Source organism: Arachis hypogaea, unplaced genomic scaffold, assembly GCF_003086295.3.
Source record: "Arachis hypogaea cultivar Tifrunner unplaced genomic scaffold, arahy.Tifrunner.gnm2.J5K5 arahy.Tifrunner.gnm2.scaffold_54, whole genome shotgun sequence".
Classification (NCBI taxonomy): domain Eukaryota; kingdom Viridiplantae; phylum Streptophyta; class Magnoliopsida; order Fabales; family Fabaceae; genus Arachis; species Arachis hypogaea.
In genome coordinates this window covers 1-20,437 of record NW_027255483.1, presented here as the reverse complement: position 1 = coordinate 20,437, position 20,437 = coordinate 1, and the positions used below count along the sequence as shown (strand labels likewise).

The 20,437-nt window shown below is 24.7% G+C and overlaps 2 protein-coding genes across 2 annotated transcripts; both read right to left on the bottom strand.

Moving 5' to 3' along the window:
* Window positions 1-10,302: 10,302 nt before the first annotated feature.
* Window positions 10,303-13,376, bottom strand: LOC112798104 (isoflavone-7-O-methyltransferase 6-like). Its single transcript, XM_025841278.2, has 3 exons — window positions 12,828-13,376; window positions 11,298-11,611; window positions 10,303-10,684 (listed from the first exon to the last, which is right to left on the bottom strand). The coding sequence occupies exons 1-3, from the start codon at window positions 13,297-13,299 to the stop codon at window positions 10,379-10,381; spliced, it is 1,092 nt and encodes a 363-aa protein (XP_025697063.1). The 5' UTR covers window positions 13,300-13,376; the 3' UTR covers window positions 10,303-10,378.
* Window positions 13,377-14,817: 1,441 nt separating this feature from the next.
* On the bottom strand, window positions 14,818-20,164 carry LOC114927210 (isoflavone 7-O-methyltransferase). Its single transcript, XM_029296853.2, has 3 exons — window positions 18,722-20,164; window positions 15,587-15,900; window positions 14,818-15,327 (listed from the first exon to the last, which is right to left on the bottom strand). Exons 1-3 carry the CDS (start codon window positions 19,032-19,034, stop codon window positions 15,019-15,021), a joined length of 936 nt encoding a protein of 311 aa, XP_029152686.1. The 5' UTR covers window positions 19,035-20,164; the 3' UTR covers window positions 14,818-15,018.
* Between the last annotated feature and the right edge of the window lie 273 nt (window positions 20,165-20,437).

Below are 20,437 nucleotides of genomic sequence, written 5' to 3'. Positions count from 1 at the left end.
ACGTTCCTTCTCTTTCACAACCATTGTTTTTCAACCATTAGGAAACTTCATTTTGCTTTTACCTCAGCTTTGTAAGTATCATTTTTTTTAGTTTTTGATATTCTAAAGAGTAGTATTAGCAAACTAAGTCAATGAGTTATAATTCAAATGACATAGTCTCTTCGTACTCATCTTAAAAATTGTGGATTCGAATATCTTTATTTTTGATTAAAAAATAAAACTTATTAAACAAATCTATTATGAAGCTCATTAAAAATAAACTTTTGTTGAGTTTAATTTGCAATTTTTTTAATTAAATTTTGGATACTTTTATTTTTAAGAATTTTGAGTGATTTTTTTATGTTAAATATTAGTTATAATATTACAATATTAGCTCTCAAAATTTCTTCTATTTTAAAAATGGTTTGTGGATTTTGAATTGTACCGTATTAATTATTTGGTTTAATTATTTTGTTGATTTTTATAATTTTATTAAATTTTTAATTAAATTTTTTTATTTTTTTTCTTTTTAATTAGATTCCTATGTTATATTAGATTTTGTAACTAAATTTTTATGGTGACAAAAATATTAAAATTAATGAAATATTTTGTTAAATTATACAAAATATTTAAAGTAATTATAAAATATATTTAAATGACACGTGTCATGATCATAGTACGTTTTCAACACATGGTAGCATGTCAAGAGGCATTCAAACTAAATTAGATGAGCATGATATCTATAATAGTTTCATAAATTTTTTTAATCAAATAATTTAATCTCAACAAATTTTACTTGAATAAACTGAATTAACAATTTTAAAATTTTTTAAAGACGATTAAGTTATTATTAAATAATGATAGAAATTGATATATTTAATTTTAGCATGAGTATTGATTTTGTCTAATACAGATTGATTTAATAATTAAAATTTATGAAAAATTAAAATGTTCGATTAAAATTTTTTAAGAATTGAGATATCAAATACGATTTTAGAGAGAGAAAAAAAATAACAAATTAAAAATTTTAACATGTTACAAACCTAATAATATAGTAACTAGTAAATAGTTAGTTAGCGAGTTATTAATTATGTGTATATATAGGATTGTAGATAAAAAATAAAAAATTATCACTATTGAAATAAGAATAGCTAGTGTGTGCATGAGTGTACGTTGAGATGCTCTATTTTTTGTTTTAATGTTTGTTTGAAGAATAATTTTGTGTGCATATCCTATAGTTATATTTACTGTTTATCTTGTGAGGACTTTTGTACTTGTACGATGATGGTTCAAATGAGTAACTGTATTTTTATTCATGAGCCAATTATTTTTTATGGTACATTGATTTTGGTGCTACTACTTCAGCTTGGTTAACAATAAATATGCGCTGGCAAGGTCTCTTTCTCTCTTCTGAGATTGCACATAAATAATTAGAGCATATAATTCCAAACCATAAAGTCATGTGCTTTTATTTTTCTATGATGCTTTTAATTGAAATAAAATCTACTTGTCCTCCTGTCTGCTAAAAGGGAATCTTGATTCTACTATATCATCAATATCTTATCTCATTCGTTTAAAAAAATAACGGTAGATTTATTTTAGAATAAAATATCGTTTTTGTTCTCAATATTTAAAATAAATTTTATTTATATTTTTAATGTTTAATTCGTTTTATTTATATTTTTAATGTTTATAAAAATAATTTAATATTATTCTTTATTATACGTCATGAGTTTTAGTTAGAATTTTAAAAGTCTCTGCTTAAAATTAAAATATAAATATTTGAAACAGAACTAATAATTTATTTTAAATAATAGCTCATCAAAAATTAAAGTTAATTCTTATAATATTTATATAATTTATTTTTTTAAAGATATAATATAATTAAACCTGAACATAAATAGAGAGTATAATATTAATGAAATCAAACACATCCAAATAAAATCTAATTGAAAATAAATATATTCAAATAAGAATAATTAAAAAATACAATCTAATTCGTTAGTATAATTAATGACAAGATAACATTAAATCATTTTTATAAATATTAAAGATACAAATAAGACGATTTAAACTTTAAGAATACAAATATAATTTATTCTAAACATTAAAAACAAAAACGATATTTTATACTTTTATTTTATTTATAATATAATAGAAAAATAAACCTTAGCTTTCAATAATAATCAACATACCCTAAGTTCATATTTTAGTTGCATAAGATCAATAAAGCATCCCGTTAGTTTGGTAGTTATTATATAGAAGACAATTAGTTAAGTGATTAGCGACTGAAAAAACTTAGAAAGACTTAAATATAAATTTAAAATATAATGATCCGATCGATCCATAGATCAAATTAAATAAATATAAACTTCAGCTATATAAATATATCCAACGGTCATATTCATAGGCATATATATATATATATATATATATATATATATAGGTGAGTTCTACAGTGTAGAAAGAAAAAATTTTTTATACTTATAGATATGTATTGGTTCGTTGGAGAGCTTGACAAGTGTTTAAAGGGGGACAAAATCTGTACTCTTTGCAGGAAAAATACAAGGGCCTTGTTTTTTCTGCAAGTGGTTAGGTCAAAATTTTGATTGACTAATTATACTAATTAAAATTAAATTTAGTAAGATGATAAATCTCACCACAAAATTATTTTTTTATCGATTTTAACAACTACAATAAAAGGCTTCAGTTTATATATTTTATTTTGTTTGAACTTTGAATCATTTTAATCTTTTAATAAACTAACTTATTATTTTTATTTTTAATCCATATTTATTATTGTTATTACTATTATAGTAAACTTTGTTAAATCCAAATAAAAATTTAATTATTTTGTTGGTTTCTATAATTTTACAAAATTTTCAATTAAGTCTTTATATTTTTTTAATTTAGTTTTTGCATTAATTTTTTTTTAATTAGGTCCTTTTTTACCGTATAGAGACTCAATTAAAAAAACTTTAGAGCAAAGACTCAATTAAAAAAAAAATATAAAAACTTAATTAAAAATTTCATAAAATTATAGAAATCAATGGAATAAATAAGTTCCAAATAAAAAATATATTCATTGTGTTATATTGTAAGCCAAAATACAATTGTAATGTATTCCAGAAATATGACTCACATATTACATAATTAGTGATACTAACAATATCCATTTGTAATTATTTTTTTTTATATTATGAGCAATACATACTTAATGATCTTTTTATTATTAAAATAAAATAAATTACACTAATTTTTGCTAGCATCTAAATTCACTAAATACGTTTAATTAAATTAAAAGTTAACAATAAAAAATATTATTTATTATATTGTTATTTACAATTTTTTAATTTTGTGACGGTAAACATACTTTTAAGACAATTTAATAATATAAAACTTATGACACAAATATTTTTTTTATTAGATATCATACAACCCTTTATTTTTAAACAATATTGCTATATAAAATAATTTACTATATATTTTGTAAATAAAAAATAAATTTAGATTAAATGGTTAATAACTTAAACTGAGTCGTTATTTTTCGAACAATAATAAAACAGAAATCCAATTTATGATGAGGTCTATTATTATGTCAACATAATTAGTCATAATGAAAATAATTACTCACTTAAATTCTATATAAAAAAGAGAATTTTTTTATATCATTCCTACAAAGAGTATAAACTTTGTCTCTTTCTTTAAACACTTGTCAAATTCTCTAATGAACCAACACATATCTATAGGTGTAGAAATTTTTTTCTTTCTACACCATAGAACTCACCATATATATATATATATATATATATATATATATATTAAAATCTATATTTGCTTGAATTTGTGGTCACCGAATATGAGTTAAGTTTTATTTGGTTCTTAAAATTAATGAGTTGTATTGATTTAGTTCTTGATTTTTTAATTGTTACAATTTAATTCTCCAAATTTAAAAAAAGTACATTAATGTAATTCTTTGTATATTTTCTGTCACCGAAATTCAATGCTGGTAGAGATGTGGCTCAAACTTTGACACACTAGACATATTAAAACGACATCATATGTGTTTTGGTGTTAAAGAAGACATAAAATGACGTCGTTTAAGAGGTATGATAAGAAATTTGATTATGACAAAATTGTTCAAACCTTTAAGTGCCGTTTATTAATACCTTTTAGCGCCAAAATGCGTACGACGACAAGGCTAAGTGACGGATCCAGAAAATTTTAGAAGTGGAGGCAAAATAATATAATAAAATAATAAAAAATATATATTAATATTAATACATCTAAAAGTATAGTAATTTAATTTAAAAATATTTTTCTCATTTCAATATTTCGGTAATATTGCATGAGTAATACATTTATTATTAATATTTGTGCTTATTCAAGCATTTAATATCCGTCAAATTACATTTATATTGATTATTTTTTATATGATACAAAAAAATTATAACTCAATACTAAAAAATTTATAAGGAATATAACTGGAATGAACTAATTTAGAATTTTAACTATTTTTAATTTTGATGTTTGAATTTTTTTTAAAGTTATGCGAAAGAGACAAAAAAAATTAGGGAAAAATAAAAATTCAAATTAAACAATCATAATTATCTTTATACGCAGGTATAGACAAAATAATATATTTTTTTCTATTAAAAAATATCAAATAATTTTTTGATATTTAATTGCAAAGTTGATATTTTATAATATTATAATAATTTTTTTAACGAAAATAATATTATATGTATGTATAAACAAAATTAAATTAAACAAAACAATAAAAATTAAATAAATGATATATATTATAAAAAAATATTAAATACTAATAATCTCATTTATATTTAAAAAGTTAAGTTTAACTTTAGGTAATTAAATAATTAGATTATTATTAGTTATTATTAATATTTGTTTTGAATTTATATAATACAATAATTTTTATTATTGTATTAATATTTAATAATATAAATATTTCTTATACATAATTTTTTTTGAAGTGTGGGGTAAATAAATTATTGTAATGAGGTAATTCTCTACACATATATATACTTGTTATTAGTTTTTTGAAAGTTCAATGAAATAATTATCGTCACACCCCTACACATAAATTCGTCCCTTAGTCAAGGTTTGAGGTATGTCACTAACGACATTGAATTTTAGTGACAAAAATATACGAAGAACTATATTGATATACTTTTTTAAATTTAAAAGACTAAATTATAATAATTAAAAAATTAATTACTAAATTAGTGGAACTTGTTAATAATAGAAACCAAATTGGAGCTTAACTCTACTAAGTATTGATTATGTATTTGTCTCATCACTACATAAACAACATTTCGAGAAACAATACTTTCAAAAATAATATTCTAAGGCAGTGAAAGTCTTAGTAAAGGAATTTACTTAAGTAAAGACAAGTTGTCATAATAATAATAATTAAAAAAAAAAGATTGAATTTATATAGAAGATAATATAATATAGATAAGAAGAACTATTAAACTCTTAATGATATCGATGTTTATGTTCATCAATCAAAATGCATCATATCATTACCTTAGCTTCTTAGTTTATAGGCCTATAGCAATAGGTGACAAAAACCATATTATTATTGCCGTTTTGAAAGGGTTATTACTTATTAGGGTATTGACTAATTAGAAAAAGCCAATGTATGTTTACCATCCACTTGCAATAAATTACAATTGCAATATATTATTATCTCACATAAGGGATCCTATTAGCAAATTGAACCTTTTATTTGCGTTATTAAACTCATTATATTTCACTCTAGTAGGAAATAGTTTTACTATTTCTTTGTTTACAAATATATATAGGGTTTGTGGCAAAGTATAATGAAAAGTTCAAATATTTAACCTAAGCTATAACTATATAATATTACCAAATTTTAATTAGTTAATAGGGATAAGTATTGTTTTAGTCCCTCACGTTGAGGGTCAGAATCGAACTCGTCCTTGATCTAATTTTCGATTTAGAATCGTCTTTAACGTTTTTTTCATATTAAAATCGTCATTTTAATAAAATTTTTAATTTTATTCTTAAACTACCCTTACTTTAATAAAAATTATAAAATTAAAAAAAAATAAAACACGCGTGGGCAGGGGAGGGGAGACAGGGCGGGGGTGGGGTTGGGGGAGGGGAGGGGAGGGGGAGGCGGGAAGGGGAGGAGGAGGGGGAGGGGGAGGGGGGAAGGGGAGATCGGGGGTGGGGGGAGGGGAGGGGGAGGCGGGAGGGCGGAAGGGGAGGAGGAGGGGGAGGGGGGAAGGGGAGACCGAGAGGAGACTAGGGGAGGGGAGGGGGGGGGGAGACCGGGGTTGGGGGTGGGGGAGGGAGAGGGAGAGGGGAAAAGGGAGGGTATTTTTGTTAAAAAAATAAAAAGAACGATTTTAATACGAAAAAAACGTTAAGGACGATTCTAAATCGAAAATTAGATCAGGGACGGGTTCAATTCCGACCCTCAACGTGAGGGATCAAAACAATACTTATCCCTAGTTAATATAATTATTTTTTATTATAAAATTATTTTTAACCTTCACTTTAGAGAATTTAAAGTTAAGACTTAAAATTTAGAATTTAAAATAAAAAAATTTAAAAATTATTGATTTTAACTACTTAACCCTAGTTAAACTCATATTTATATGTGTGTGTACGGAAACTCAAACATGTAATTAATTAAGTGATTAATTGTTATGTAAAGAGTTCCCTTTTATCTTCTTTATTTGAATCCACACTTACTCAGATACATATGTTTAATTTGTAGTGAAACTGATGAAGTAATGATTATTATTTATTAGGAATCTTAAATCAAGTAACTCTTGATGATAATTAAGTTGCACTTTGATCAGCTAAATTTAATTTAACTAGTTTCCAATGTGAAACAAACTGAATCTTCCAATTTTGAATTGAGTATGAAATTAAAGAGGAATTATTGATTCAGGAATTGGAGCCCACCGACCATCCTATAGAACTGTTTAGTGTAAACCTTTTTGCATGCATTGCCTTCAATAATTCTCTACATGTCATGTTCAAGAACAATTATTCCTTGCAAAGTTTAAAACTAATAATTATCTATTTGGTTCATGGTCATGGAGGTGTTTCTTTTTTTGTTTTTATGACTTCAATTATTCCCACAATTTTATAGTGTACTTGTTAGAAATAATTAACCAAGAGGAATGGTTGTAGTAAAAAACGAATTTGAAATTATCTTTAATTTCTTTAATGGCAATATATAACACTTTACATGTATATAATTTAATGAGTTTAATTTATATAAAAAAAAGTCATAAATCATTTAGCTTATTAATTAAAAAGTTTTTACACGTAGTCGTTGTTAAATATTTAACTATTCAAGCATGTCTTTTCTTATTCATTTAACCTTTTGAAAAAAAATAATTTCATAACATAATATTAGAATTTTAATAATAAAAAAATTTAGAATTTAATTTTTGTTAATTCTTAAAAAAATTCAGTATATATATATAAAAAAAGAAAGTATATTCAAATTTTAGATAAATTCAAAAAATTAAAATTTCAAAAAGAGTAATTTCATGATAGTAGCAAGAAAGAACTCCAACTTATATTTATCATATATTCATATTGTGATGAGATACATTAAAAACTTATAATATCTTAATTCATTGCATGCCCTAACTACCTTAGCTTGTTGATGTGATATATATTAATTAATCATATGATGATGCTCCTAAAAGTGAACCAATAGAATCCGTGACGATCATGATTCATCAAAGTGCTTCAAAGAAAACAAAGAAGAGAGGAAGAAGTGAATAAATATGGAAATGTGAATTGTGAACGTGGAAGAGCAAGGATTTGATGGTTATAATATTGGGAGAGCCATATATTAATGTATTTTTTGTCTTTGCCATATATGGGACCAATGCAAGTAGGGTTGCGCGTGATGGGCACCGCCATACCCATCAATATCAACAATCATGCTTCACGGGTTTCCTTTGGGTCCCTACTCTCTACACTCCATTGCCTTAGCTTTGTTTCTTTCTCCCTATTTTCTTTTCTATTTTATTGTTAATAATTATTTTTATGCACTCATAGTATAAAACGTTTTACACAGTCGTACAAAGACTATTTACGCGTTTAATATAAAAGATAGTTATTTTTATTAATGTGATTTTACGTAATTGAATGCACATGTAAAACTACTTTAATTTATACTAATTATAATATATATAATACAATATTTCATTTCAAACCCCTATGTTTAGGTGCAAGTTAAATAGTTAATGTTATGTTCTTTGGCTATTTCTCTTCTTGTGCTTAAATTTCGATTTAATTAAGGTTTAATTATTCTGTTGGTCTCTATAGTTTCGTGAAATTTTTAATTAGGTTTTTATACTTTTTTTTCTTTTAATTGGGTCTTTGTACTAATTTTTTTTTCATTTAGGTCTTTCTTAGTAGTAATTGATTTAATTTTATAAGGGCCCAACTAAAAAAAATTGGTGTAGGAACCCAAATAAAAGAAAAAAAATATAGGGATCCAATTAAAAAAAATTTGGTACAAGGACTCAATTGAAAGGAAAAAAAATACTTGACCAAAAAAAAAAGAAAAAAAAATACAAAAACTTAATTAAAAATTTCGTGAAATTATAAAGACTAACAGAATAATTAAACCTTTAATTAATGATATCTTGGACTATAATATGTATTAAGAACTTGAATACCTTGCTTTTCTTAATTAATTAGGATAAGTGTTGATAAGGAAAATTTTCAATTTTTTAAGTATTTCTAGGCACCTCAAACTCCAAGAGTGGTTATCTATATGAATTTAATTTTTATAGTTATTTTAGTTGGTGTAGTAATACATACATATGTAAGTATATGAATGATCAAATCATACATATGGCCATATGCATGGACCCGATACAAATAGTACTTTCTTAAATTATTTAAATATCATGTTTCTGATTAAAGTTTTAGGAATAGTATTATGTATCATGTATGGTCAATTTCTTGTAAATTGAAAGGTGAATTTTCGCGACATTAGAAAATAGTAGTTCATTTGATACTGACAATCAAAAAATAAAATTATATGATTGAACATTTGTGACAAATTAGAGAAGCAAAACATAAAAACTAAATCATATATATGATTCAAGATAAAAGTTCTTCATACTCCCTACTAGATATATACATGGGACATAACTTTTTAAACGTTACAACTTTATGCACCAAAAAAGAAAAGATCTGAGTGTCACTTTGAGCTCTTCTTTGGTCCTGAATCCAATTAAAGCATAGTGGAGTACAGGATATAAATTTCTGAAACTCAAATAAAACAAGCAATAAAAAGCAAAAACACCTCAATCATAAAATTTTATCTACACTATTTTATAAGGAATAGTTAACAAATACAAAAATAATTTTTGTACACTAAAAATCGGTATATTATTTATCTATATTTAACTAAATAATTAGCTATCAAAATAATCAAATATGTTATAGTAAAATAATTGAATTTATAAGAGACGAATAATTAAATTTGTTTATAATAGTATAATAAATTTTTTTATGAGATGTTAATATGTCGTTTTTTTTCTGTGGTATTGTTAAATATGTATTTTATGGTAACAAAATTGGAAATGAGTAAAAAGCAAATGGAAAGGACATTAGCCCAGTGGTCCTGAACTGAATGTTGCTTCCTAACAAAACTGGTCTGATCCATTTGCAAACTTTGTGCAACCGACAATAATGGGCCTTGCATTATATTTCAGTATTGTGAACATGTTAATTGAAAAATAAATAAATAAATTTAAAAAAATATTAAACATTCAATATATTAAAGAAATAAAAGATCTATGAAACAATTCATCATTAATTAAATATTTTCCATTCCAATATATAGCTGTCTTTGTTTATAGCACGTGAACACTGAAATAGGAATATTGAAACACAATCATATTTAATAGATGAGATACAGAAGAAATTATGTTTAAAAATATTGAATTAGTGTATTTTGTATCAATTTTGACAGAAAAATAATAAAAATACTAACAAAAAATATAACTTATTTTTTATTTTTAATTTTTTATTAATTTTTTATAATTATATTTTTTATTGTTATATTTTTTTCTCAATTTTTTTGAATGAAAAAAAATAAAAATAAATTAGATATTTATAATTTATTTTTGTTTATTATCATCAAATAAAATATAAAAATACTAATTTTTGTCTTTATTTTTTATATTTTATTTTTAATGTTTTGTCTTATCCTTATTCTATTCTCATAACCAAACGCAGTCTATATTAGTGCAACCGCCGCTACATACAAGATAACAAAGGAAATTAGAGAAAAATATTATTTGGTGCATGAGATGAAAATTACACTATTATGATAAAGATGGATCATAAGATTACATGTTCAGGGATAAACCTCAATAAGAGACATATATCCTGTTAAAGGTGAAATTTTGTAATGTTGACAATTTGCCTCTGTAAAAAGTTTCTTCCATTCTTGTGTAGTTCTCTCTTTCCCATTATAATATGTTGTGACAGTTAAATCCATCTGAAGTTTTGCTTGAGTAATATCAGGGTGATCTTGCTTTCCATCGTCTATAACAATATCTATGATAATTATTTTTCCTCTTTTCTTATTATTTGAAATTGCATCTTTGCACTTGTTCAATATCTTCAAGCAATCATTGTCACCCCAATCATGTAAAATCCACTGAAAATAATAGAATGGAGAAAAAGATTAAAAGAATATATATAGTAATACCCATAAATTACTTACAAACAATGCAAATTTTATTGATCCATCTTGAGATTTTGTGAAATATTCAATTTGTCTTTCTTCTATTTCTATTTTCTTTTTTAAAAAAAAATATTATTAATCCCTCTTGGGATTTAAATAATGATATCAGAGACATTGTATTTTATGAATATAATTAACACCAAAAATATTTTTAAATATAACTCTAGCTTCTTTTACAGGATGGCTTATATAGAAGTCCAATATCATTTAAAATAAACAAAATTTGAATTAGATAAACAATTTAGTTCAAATACTACTACAAGAAATTAATAGAATAACTATCGATTTTAGAGACTAATAAAATTAGTTACTAATAGCGACCAATTTAATGATCCATTAATTTTTTTATATATAAAAAAAAGTTAATCGCTAAAACGGCTGCTAATTTTTAATTTAGTGACCGCCACTAAAATTATTCTAGTTAGTCACTAAATCAGTCGCTAAATTAAAAATTAGTGGCCAAATTTATATCTTGGCTAAATCTTAGTTATATTATAAATGCGCACATATATGACTAGGTATATACCTTAAGTAAAACTGCATCAGCCTTAGGGATAGATTGAAACATGTCCCCACCAACATAACTCAAATTATTGGTTCCCTTAAGATTTTTTACAACCTGTGGAAGGTCAAAAACTATGCATTTCAAATGTGGAAATGTGTCAGAGATATGCTTGGCTACCATTCCAGTTCCTCCAGCAACATCTACAATTGATTCCAACCCTTCAAAGATAACACCATGATCTTTCAATGCCAAGTTTATGATTTGAGAGTCACTAGCAGTTGCATCATTGAAGGATGTCATATGTGTAGGACTTTTGCTAAGAAAGTCCCAAATTCCTGTTTGGAATATATAGAATATGATCAATTATTGGAACAATGAAAAGATCAAAATAAACCAAATATATAAATGACAAGATCTTGAAAACGTTATATTGCAATTTTAAGGAAATTATCAATTGATCATTTTAAGTGTAACTTGCATGATGATGATATATATTCTCTTATAATACAATGAAAATTTTATAAATAATTTATTTAATAATAATAAAAATTAATTTCCCTCCACTCTCCACTCTTGATGAATTAAAAGAATTATTAGAGTGAATTTGTAAATTTAAATTGACTCAAACAACTTTTACTAAGAAGATAACTTTTTATTTTAAATTTTAAATTTTAAATTTTTTAAAAATCAATACTAAAAATAATTTTACAACAAAAAATAATAATTATGTAGATTCGTATAATAATGTCAACTGAACCAATGAGTGGATAAATTTAAATTGACTTGTATTTTAAACGAGTCAAAAAAATGTCGACTTTTTTTGAGTTAATGAGTTAGACAAGTAGACTCATTTAAATTCTATTTTTTCAAATCACTTCATAATTTTTGCAATAATTTTTTACTTGATATTCATACAAATAAAAAATTTCAATCATATATTCATATATGTTTATAATAAATTATTTAAAGTCTAAAAAAATAGTTAACAAAAAAATTTATATATATAAAAAATTTTATATACTAAAAAAAATCAGTTGTCACGGCTCGTTTCGATGGCTAGTAATTAAAGTAGTGTTTTGGTGGAGAGACAGAGACAGAAAGATTGAGACTGAGAGGCAGGGACTAAGAGACAAAGAGTGAAATAAATCTCAGTATTCTATTTGGTGTAAAATAGGAGACAGAAATTGAAACAAGAATGAAATTCTAATTTAATTTGTATAAAGGATAAAATTAAAATTAATTAATTGAAATGAGGTATGAGGATATTTTAGGTATAAAATGTTATTAAAGTTTCAGTCTCCATTTTTAAAAATTTTAGTCACTTGTATTCCTAAATTTTGGAGATACTAAAATATTAAAATTTTAGAGACAGAAACAGAAATTTTAATACTAATCTCTAAACTAACAAACATGATACTGAATCTTAGTTTCTCAGCCTCTGTCTTAAAACCTCAAAACAAACGTTATGTAAGGGAGCAAAGTACTTATCCATATGAATCCTATATTGATGATATCAACCATAAACTATATATGTGACATTATGTGTCATACCTGTTCCTAAGGCCAAGGCAAATGGTGCTTGATCTCCATCATCATGAATCCACTTCCCCAAGTGGTGGTACGAGGTTAAAATAGAGGGGTCAAGAACAAAGTCAACCACAGAAGATAAACAATGGTTGGTGCCTCGAACAAGAAGCTCCGATGAATTAGTTAGAGCATATGCTTCCTTTTCTTCTTGATTTTCTTGGATTCTAACTACATCAAAGAATCCAATGTGTGCAAGATAACGCATTAAGCGATGCACACCACTAATCTTAGCCGTTGGAACTTGTAACTTGGAAACCAACTCATGAAGAGTCATAGGTTGACCATGGTTGTGAATTATGTTTGGTACGCTTTGGTCAACGCACCACTTAAGGCAAAGAGAGTCAAAGAAGGCAAAAAGGTGTTTGTACAAATGAACTTGACCTTCAAAGATCTTATTTACTTCACGGCCATTAGTGGATAATGAATTTGAAGCCATGATTAATTGCAAAGGAAGCTTTGTATGTGATGATACTTTGTTTTTTGTGATGTCTAATTAGCATTTGCATGGATTTATATATAGAGAGTTTTGCAAGAAGGTTTTGCTAATTTTAATAAGCTCGAATATTCTTAATCAAATTTTCCTCTCCCACCAAATATCGACTTTTCACAAAAAGACAAAAATAGAACCTTAGAGAAATAGAGAATGCTAAATAATAATAATAATAATAATAATAATAATAATAATAATAATAATTTCATAAGTTAGTTGTTAATTTTGATCAGTAACTAATTAGAACGGTCATTTAAAAATAAATCTATAATTAACGTAACTAACGAAAAATATACACATTTAAAAATTGAAAATTATATATGTAAAAAAAGTTCAAGAGTTAGTAATTTTATTTTTAAAAATATTATTTGTACACTAAAATCAGTCATTAAAATCATTCACCAATGTATTGCGTATAAATATATGTATGATTTAATTTATTTTCAACGTATATTTATATTCTAGTATGTATTTTATATTGATAGCTGATTTTAGTGTAGACATAGTATAATTTTTTTATTTTATATTGATTAATATTTTTAATTATTAACAGTTAAATATTTTTAGTCTAACAGTGTAATTAATAACATACTTTTAGCCAATATTTTTTTTTAAATTTATATCAACTGGTATTTTAAATTACAGAGTAACAAATCAAATAGAGTTTACTAGAAAACCAATTTGTCGTAAACAATAATTATGTCAAGGTTCAATGGTTCATGATGTACATATCAATCTTAGTCAATAATAAATTAATAATGTATATATCAACTTGTAGAGAAGTAAGGATTAAAATATTCGTAGTCTTCGCATGAAATATTTTTTTGTGAGCCAAGTCTTTTTATAGAAATAGTTTACATCACAAGACTAACCCATAAACAATAATTATTATATTATTAGATATATCTAATATTTTATCAACTTAAATTTTTTATAAGGAGTGATGATGATTTCATAATATATTATAGAATTTCTATTCCAATAAAGATTATTATTAGAATATGGGCTAACACTTCGACTTTTTTTTTAATGGATTTCCATTACGTGTTATGCGTTATTATGAGTTATTGAGATGTATCGCATTAATATGGAGTTAATTTTTTTTAAACAATAATACACAAATCCGAAGGTAAATATTGTGAGAGAGAGAAAACCTTGTCTCTTATTTGTGCTCAAATTTGATTGATGAACAAATTGAATCTTAGGTATTGATGGGTAAATTGGAGGGTAAATTTTATAATTTAAAAAATAAAAAAATTTTAAAAACCCAAATTGATGGGTTAGAATTAAGAATTTAAACAATTCTAGCTTTTTATTTATGTCATACTAAATCGGACCCTCTAATTTATTAACAATCGTCTTTCACACTCCTAAATAATACTCAAAATCTCATTAATAATAAATAATCAAAATTAAAAAATATAACACTTCCTCGAAAACTACAAATTCAACTCGGAAGGGAGATGAAGCAAGTATCACACAGTAAAATTCAAATGAAATTGTTGCATAACATACACTTTGGCTTTATTTAATACATAGAACCTAAAATCATTCAAGACACACGTTGCATTGCCTTTCACCATTATTTAGTAGATATACATATTATTATAAAAAACTATTCATCAAGACATTACAACTTTATTTATTTCATTTAACCATTATTGTTTAAATATATATCTCAATAAGAGACATATGTCCGGTTAAAGGTGAAATTTTGTAGTCTTGATGACACTCTGCTTCCATGAAGAGTTTCTTCCATTCTTCTGTGGTTCTTTCTTTTCCATTATTTGTTATCACCGCTAAATCCAATTGAAGCTTTGCTAGGGTAATTTCAGGCTGGTCTTGTTTTTCATCATCTATCACAATATCTATGATCATTATTTTCCCTCTTTTATTATTACTTGAAGAAACAGCATCTTTGCATTTTTTCAATATCTTTATGCAATTATCATCATCCCAATCATGTAAAATCCACTGAAAACAAAAACAAAACAATTAAAAAATCATATACAACTTTTTTAAAAATAATAATAATAATCTTTATCACCATTTATTCTTATATTTGATGAAATACGGTAGAAACTCAGGTGCACAGTAGATTTCACGTGAAGTTGATAATTTAGAACGATTAGATGATTTGACTGATTTGAATAAATTTTTATCTAATAGCTCTTAGATATCAATTTCACATAAAGTCGACTCCACCTGAGTTTCCACCATAAAATATATATACCTTAAGTAGAACTGCATCAGCCTTAGGGATAGATTGAAACATGTCCCCACCGACATAACTCAAATTGTTGGTTCCTTTAAGATTTTTCACAACCTGTGGAAGATCAAAAACTATGCATTTCAAATGTGGAAAAGTCTCAGAGATATACTTGGCTACCATTCCAGTTCCTCCAGCAACATCTACAATTGATTCCAACCCTTCAAAGATAACACCATGATCTCTCAATGCCAAGTTTATGATTTGAGAGTCACTAGCAGTTGCATCATTGAAGTATTTCATCTGTTTGGGATTTTTGTTAAGAAAGTCCCAAATATCTGTTTGGAAATACAGAACAGAAGAAACAAGAATGTGAATATTTCAACTCGACTTTCAAATCACATTTGCCCTTTGTGGCTTTACCGTAATTATTGAAAAAATAAATGAATTTGAGACAATAAGTTAAAGGGTAAAGTATCGCTTTTGTCCCCAATGTTTGGGGTAAGTCTCAAAGTTGTCCTTAACGTTTCAATCGTCCTATTTAAGTCCCTAACGTTTCAAAACTGACTCAATGTTGTCCTGCCGTTAGAGATCTGTTAACAAAATTGACGGCGGGACAAAATTGAGATAATTTTGAAACGTTAGGGACTTAAATAGGACGAAAACATTGGGGACAAAAATGATACATATAAGTAAATTTTAATTTTATCATTCAATAATATCAATTTTTTACTATACATAGTATTCAGTTATTTTTTAATCACATCTAAATTAATTACACTTAATCATATTACTTTCATTTTCAATAAATTAATTTTTTTATAATTTTACTTTTAAAGATTTTTAGTTATCATGAAATGTTTGTAAAATGACTAGTATATAAACTTGTAGAAAAAATATATATATATACAATAAAATATAAATTATACCTTTTGTCTCTAATATATCAAAATTCTTTAAAATTATAAAAAATAAATTTATTTAAAATGAAAGTGATCTGATTAACTGTAATTTATTTAGATGTAATTAAAAAATAATTGAATACTATGTACAGTAAAAAATTAATATTATTATTGAAAGATAAAATTAAATTAAAATTTATTTTTATGTATCGTTTTTGTCCTTAACGTTTTCATCCTATTTAAGTCCCTAACGTTTCAAAATCGTCTCAATTTTGTCCCGCCGTCAATTTTGTTAACGGATCCCTAACGGCAGGACAACATTAAGTCAATTTTAAAACGTTAGGGACTTAAATAGGACAATTAAAACGTTAGGGACAATTTTAGGACTTACCCCAAACATTGGGGACAAAAACGATACTTTACTCTAAGTTAAAATTATATCATTAATTTAACATTCATAACTTTATACATATAATATTTATAATTATATATTTATTATATATAACATTACTCAATTATTTTAGTAATAATTAAAAATATAAAACAAAATAATTAATATTTGAGAAATATTCAAAATAAGATATTTTTAGATTAATTTTTTATTGTCTTTTGAATTTTTTTATTATATTATCTATTTTATATATTGAATGTAGATTATGAAAACATAGATTTGACGAGTGAATGAGGAGAGGGAGCAATAGATTCTCTACGATGCTTTTTTTTTCATTCCAATACAACCACACTTATTTACAAGAAGAGAGAGTGATCCAGCTATATGGAAGCAAAGACTGTTTTTGCAGAGTGGTTTTAACAAGCCTAAAAGCAAGGGTTAGTTGTAACGGATAAGTAAAAGGTGGGTGAAAGTAAATTTCATTTCAGATACATTTTAGACATTTTGTCACGGTAAATTTTAGAAGGTTAAGTTTAATAGGATTTGTAGAGTTTTCTAGAGTATTTGAGAATGTTTTAAATGGTTTTCGAACGTTCTAAAATGTCTTAGAAGGTTCCGGAATACCCTAAAAGATTCTAAAAAACTCTAGAAGATCATAGAATATTCTAGAAGAGTGTAGATATATATATAGAAGTATGAAGAGTGGTATGAAACAAGCTAGAAGTATTTAGAAAGTAGTGGTAAGATAGATATTTGTAATGAAGATTCTAGATGATTAATCTGGATCATTGATTAGATTTAATCCTAACCATCAATTGAGTAGGTGGATGACTATAAGTAGGAGGTGAGAGTTAGTGTAAGTCGTGTGTAAATCATTTATAACAAACACTTGAGCAATAAAGTGTTCTTCCACCAAAGCTTTCTTTCTCTTGTATTTTTAGCTTTCTTGCTAAGTATTGAGGGTTAGGTTGACTTGGTTTTAGTTCAAGAGGTTGAGTAAGTCCGAGTACTGATACGGTAGCATTGGAGTGTGTCCAAGACTGTGACAACTTACTTTATAAATAGGAGTCACTCACATAAATATATCTAAAATATCTTTTTTAAAGATATTTTTAGTAATTAAAATTTAACACATATAATCAATTAAATCGTATTATTTTTGTCAAAATTAGACAAAAAAATTGATTTAACTAAAAAATCGATAAATCAAATTTTAAATTGATCTAAATTAATATTTTTTTATAAAAATGATTATAATACCCCTGTTATAGAAAATTATTTAAAATACTTCTATTATATATATATTTTAAAAATTCTAAATTTTAACCCTTCTTTTCACTCTATACTGTCATAAGATTAGGATTTAAAATTTTAAAATTAATATATATATATATATATATATATATATATAATATGAGTATTTTAATAATTTTTATAATAAATTTAATTTATTAATTTTTTGTCAAATTAATTTATTTGATCTAGTTTTAACAAAAATAATATAATTTGATTGATTATATAGATTAAATTTTAATTATTAAAAACGTCTTTACAAAATGATGTGGCTCCTTATCAATAATAAAGTCCTAAATCAAACATCAAAGATCTAAAAATTGAACCAATCATTAAATCAGTAAATTTAAAAATTTAAAAACTCTATTTGAGATTAAATCGAATATAATAAAATAATATATTTATATATAAATATGTTATTATTTTAAATTAGTTAATAGCTAAAAATTAGAACGATTTAGCTAATTAACCGATTATTATCGATTTTTTATCTTATTATCTTACTTGTTAAGACCAAATTAAATGGAACTTAAAAATAGACATCTATTAAAAAGGAAAGAAATATTGTAATACCTGTTCCCATGGCGACGGCAAATGGTGTTTGATTTCCCTCATCATGAATCCACTTCCCAAGTTGTTGGTATGAACTTGAGAAAGTAGGGTCAAGCATAAGGTCAACCATTGGAGCTAAACAATAATCACTACCTCTAACAAGAAGCTTTGAGACATAAGTAAGAGCATATGCTTCCTTTTCTTCTTCATCTTCTTGGCTAATTCTTACTATGTCAAAGAATCCAATGTGTGCAAGATAACGCATTAAACGGTGCACACCACTTACCTTAGCCAGTGGAACTTTCAAAGTTGACACCAACTCATGAAGAGTCATAGGTTGACCATGGCTGTGGATTATGTTTGGTATGCTTTGGTCAACACACCACTTAAGGCAAAGGAGTCAAAGAAGGCAAAGAGGTGTTTGTACAACTGAACTTGACCGTCAAATTCTATCTGCTTCACGGCCACTAGCGAATAATGTAAATGATGCCATGATGATGATGATGAAAGTTATAATGATGAACTCGAATATTCTTAATCAAAACTTAAAAGCACCATTACATTTATTTATTAACATAATAAGAACCAGAGGCGGAGCTTCACTAGGCAATGGTTCCAAATTTTTATAAAAAAAATTAGTAGTAATTTTTTAAAAAATAAAGAGTAATTGAATTAGTTTAAATATTTTATATTTAAATATAGATAATTTAATATTTTATGATAATAAAATTTAGTTTTAGAGTGTTTATATTCCAACACATCAAAATTAAAGATAAAATAAATCATATAAAAAAAGGTTATCTAACAAAAAAAATAAAAATAAAAAAATCATCTAACAATTAAATCAAATCAAAAAAATTATCTAATAAAAAAAATTATCTAACAAAAAGAGATAAAAATAAAAAAAATTATCTAACAAAATAAAAAATAAAAATTATCATTGTAAAAACACTATAAAGATACGCTCATTGTTGTTTTGTTTCTCATTATAAAAAGCACACTTTGCTAAAAAATTAGTATTCTTTATTTATTTAATTTAATATTATTTTATATATATTATTTATTTTATTTAATTTTTTATATAATAAAAAATATTAGAATATTCAATAAGTATTGATATTATTGTATTTGTATAAATAATAAAAAAATTAATAAATATTATAAATTTTAATATTTATCTTCTAATTTTTTTACATATTTTACAGGATATATTTAAATTTTATAAAAATAATGATGAAAAATCAAAGAATTGATACATTTTTTAAGAGAAAGGCTAATATTCAAGAAGGAAAACATATAATTTCTAATATATCAACACATGTAAATAGTTCTTCTACTTTAGTGAATCATGAAAAAAGTGAGATACAACTTTAAAAAATTCAAAGAGTTGCATCTGATAAGTTTGACCTTAATTCTTTAGAATGAGATCCTAGAAAACAATTTTAAATTTAGCAATATCACCCAAAACAGAGAGATGGGTTAGACGAACTTATCTTAAATAAGTTCATATTAAAAGCATCTTGACAATATCTTCTATCTTATAGAATTGTTTATTTATTATTTTATTAGTAACAAACTTTAAAAAAATTATATTTATAATTTTATTTTAATATAAATATTATTATTAAATTTTTTTCTTAATTTTATTTCAAACTCCCCGCTGTATAGGACAAAATAACTCATATATATATATATATAGAAAGTAAAATATGTTAGTAGCTTCGATATAGTATTGAA